Below are 3,401 nucleotides of genomic sequence, written 5' to 3' on the forward strand. Positions count from 1 at the left end.
TGCACAACAGAACAAAACACCATCCAGTCCTGCAGCATCCTCACAAATTTTCATATGCTGGAGCCCATAGATACAGTCACTGTGTCAATCCATCTTCTTGAAGACCTTCCTCATTTTTGCTGTCCTTCTATTTATGAGCAGCTCAAGAAGACAAAGAATGAGCAAATGGTAACTTGGGGGCTGTTTTCTCTTTATTGACCTCTGGGTGGAGTTGTTCTATGTGGCAGTCTCTTATTTGTGCTTGGTGAGTATTGTTCTGCCCATACTGGGTTGGCAAGGATCTTTTGTAGGGCTAGGTTTCTTTTAACATATCCTTTTTTTTTCCCCTTGTCCGGGAAGACTCTTACTTCTCATTCTATCTTGATAGATAATTAGGCTGGATAGAGTATTCTTGGGTTTGTGTTATTTTCCTTCAATTTTTGGAATATGTTACTCCACTCTCTCTTCTTCTTCATATTGTCCATTGATAGGTCTGAGCATAGTCTTATTTGAGTACCTTTATAGGTGACTGCATTTTTTCCCCCTAGTTACTCTTATGATTTTCTCCTTTTCCTCAAAGTTGGATAGTTTAGTTATTATATTCCTTGATGATTTCTTCTAGGGATTCAGTCTAGCTGGTGTTCTTTCAGCCTCCTGAATGGTTGCCTGGTTTTCATGCATTAAACTGGGAAAGTTTTCCTCTAAGAATTCCCTCGCTATTGTTGTTGTTGACGTCTTTGTTGTGTCTTGTTCCTGTAATCCAGCTATTCTGGTGTTGTTCCTTTTCATAGCATCAAAATTAGCTCTCAAGTTTTCTTCAGCTTCTCTAATTATCTTATTTGACTTTCCCATTTGTTGAAGTCTATCTAGTTAGCCTCTAGATCGCTGGTACGATTCTCTGCTTCCTCTAGTCTGTTGGCGAAATCTGTGAATTTGCTACTGGTTTTTGTTATCTCATCCTTTAGCGCTTATATTTCCCTTTGGTGATGGCCTTTATCTCCTCTATCATTTCATCCTTTTTCTGTATTGCTTCCCTCATTTCCTGTCTGACTCTAAGCACCATTCTGAAGATTTCTTTCTGCAGCAGGTCAACATCTGTCTCTTTGATGACTGCCATTAGGTCCAGATTTTTGTTTCTCTTGTTTTCTTGTTGAGGCAGCTTGCTCTTTATGGGTCATTTTTAGGAACTAAGTGTCATTTTCCCAGGAGTCAAAAATCCCTGGGCTCTCTCTTTGGGAGGTTGGTATTAATGCTTCTGCAGGCTGCCTATAGCCAACTGCCCTGAGAAGTTGAATTTCACCTTTATCTCATTGAGGTTTAGCTCTCATCCTAGCCTATCAGTAAGCTATTGTTTGAAGGGCAGGTTGGATGGCCCTCTCAGTTGTCAGGCTCTGAGGTTAGCCTGTGTTGCTCTCTAGCAATCCTTAGGCCTCTGTAAGGGTCATTTGCAGTTGTACAGGCTGCCATCTGAAGGAAATTGTTGACCCGGGTGCAGGAGCACACAGCTCAGAGGGTGGGGATGGGGTGGGGGTGGAGGTGGCCCCTGCTCCCAGCTAGAGGCACTACGGACAGACAGATGGTTGGGAAATAGGACCCACTTATGTCTGTTAGAGAGGCAGGGAACACCACACAGGGCAGGGAAAAGGCAGGAAAGAAAGTGCTGGCCTGAGAGGAGGGATCTGCCAACAGGCAGTGGGAGTGCCTCTTGCCACTTGAGGTATCAAACTGTGGCTGCTGGGTGGCTGGCACCCAGGACACTGCAGCCCACCAAGGCACAGCAGTCAACCTCATGGCAGCTGGGGCCAGACCTATTCCTGTGGGTGCAGGAGAAAGGGTGGGATTCAGCTTCTGGTTTAGGGAGGCACCCTGAACCGTCAAGGAAATTAACCAACAGCCTCAGAACCCCTACTCATGCCATAAATCTCCCCATCACCGAGCTCCATGGAGCTCCCAATGTGAACTGCCTACCTGATTGCCAGCTTGCCCCAACCCAACAATATCCTTTCTGAAAATGAATGTAACATCATTTCTCATGATTGTGTTATTATTCCTGGCAAAATAAATCATGTGATTTTCTAACTCAAAATGGTCAAAAACCAGTTCATTTCAACTCACTAATGCCTAGGAGATCTATTTTTATGTGTTCTATTTCCTTTTTGATCGCTTCCAATTTTCCTAGACTCATACTCTGCACATTCTAAGTTCCAGTTACTGACAGAGTTTTGAAGTTGTTTCTTGTGATCCTGAGGTGTTCCCCATCAACAAATGAAGATCCCAAAGGCTCCACTTCCACAGACTTTACTCCATTCAAAGCCTAGGTCAACTCCACTGCAACAAAGAAGCTCCTCTTCAGTCACATTTCAAGTGCCCTTCAATCTGGGGGACCTATCCTCCAGCACTATCTCAGATAATGTTCTGCTTCCATTCATTAGACCCTCAGCAATTGACAATGTTTTGCAGCCATGCATAAGGTTTTCAAGGATACTTCTTCTGAATGGGCATCCACTTCCTTGTTTATAGGTGGTTCTTAGTCTAGGAACTCCACTGAAACTGGTTTCTTTCTCATGACGCTGGTGACATTTGAAATATTAGTGACATTGCTTCCACCATCACAGCACCACACAAACAACCACAGTATGACAAACGGACAGACAAATGATGGCACATAAAATCAATTCTGTCTGGACACAAAATTGACCCAACTTACTTGTCCACTACTCTACCCCTATCTCTCAGTTCCAGTAGTAACCACCTCCAATGTCTTTTACAGACACCACCTCCTCAAAGACACCACCAACCAAAGCCAAGAAAGAGGTAAGTGGAACACAGCCAGGTAACAAACACTAAAAATATAGGACAGAGTGTATTTATGCTGGGATACTGTCTCTTTAAAGACAGGGATACAATAGAAAGGCAGAGAAAAATCAGTTAACAATTGTATTAGTCAAGCTACTAAATAGTTTCCCAAATTGTTCTCATTCTTCTTTCTAACACCAGCCCAAAAAAGGTAAAGTAAGAAAAGGTGTATTAGGATATGTGAAGCTACTGCAGCGAAGAGACTCAAATAGTCAATGATTTTTCCAAAATGAACATTTACTCTCTTCTCTAGTAACAGTTTAGAAGTGAACTGTCTGGATTGGTAGAGGGATTTGGTTCTGGGCACCATGAAGGGACCCAAGTTCTTTCCATGCTGTTGTTCCACTATCCCCTGGGTTGTTGTTCTCAAGTGCATGATCAGAGCATGGGTTGCAATTGGGAGAGGGAGTCCATTGGCAAAGTGAAGGCTGAGGATAGAAGAGTGGAGAGAAGGAATGTATATACTCACTGTGCGAGATTCTAGATGGTACAGGTTGTGTTCACATTCTAATCCACCCAAAAAGTACCATAGGAGAAAATGCCTGATGATTTACTTTGTTAAGATT

General features: G+C 43.0%; 1 protein-coding gene across 1 annotated transcript in view; it reads left to right on the forward strand.

The window, feature by feature from the left end:
- LOC101649356 (adhesion G protein-coupled receptor E3) overlaps positions 1–3,401 on the forward strand; it is a 46,103-nt gene that overhangs the window by 10,375 nt on the left and 32,327 nt on the right. The window contains 1 exon segment of the mRNA XM_045289696.1: positions 2,750–2,793. Within this exon segment, the coding sequence (XP_045145631.1) occupies positions 2,750–2,793 (44 nt within the window).

This window comes from Echinops telfairi, unplaced genomic scaffold, assembly GCF_000313985.2.
Source record: "Echinops telfairi isolate 266 unplaced genomic scaffold, ASM31398v2 ScPeMD7_30;HRSCAF=105, whole genome shotgun sequence".
In the NCBI taxonomy this organism is placed as follows: Eukaryota; Metazoa; Chordata; class Mammalia; order Afrosoricida; family Tenrecidae; genus Echinops; species Echinops telfairi.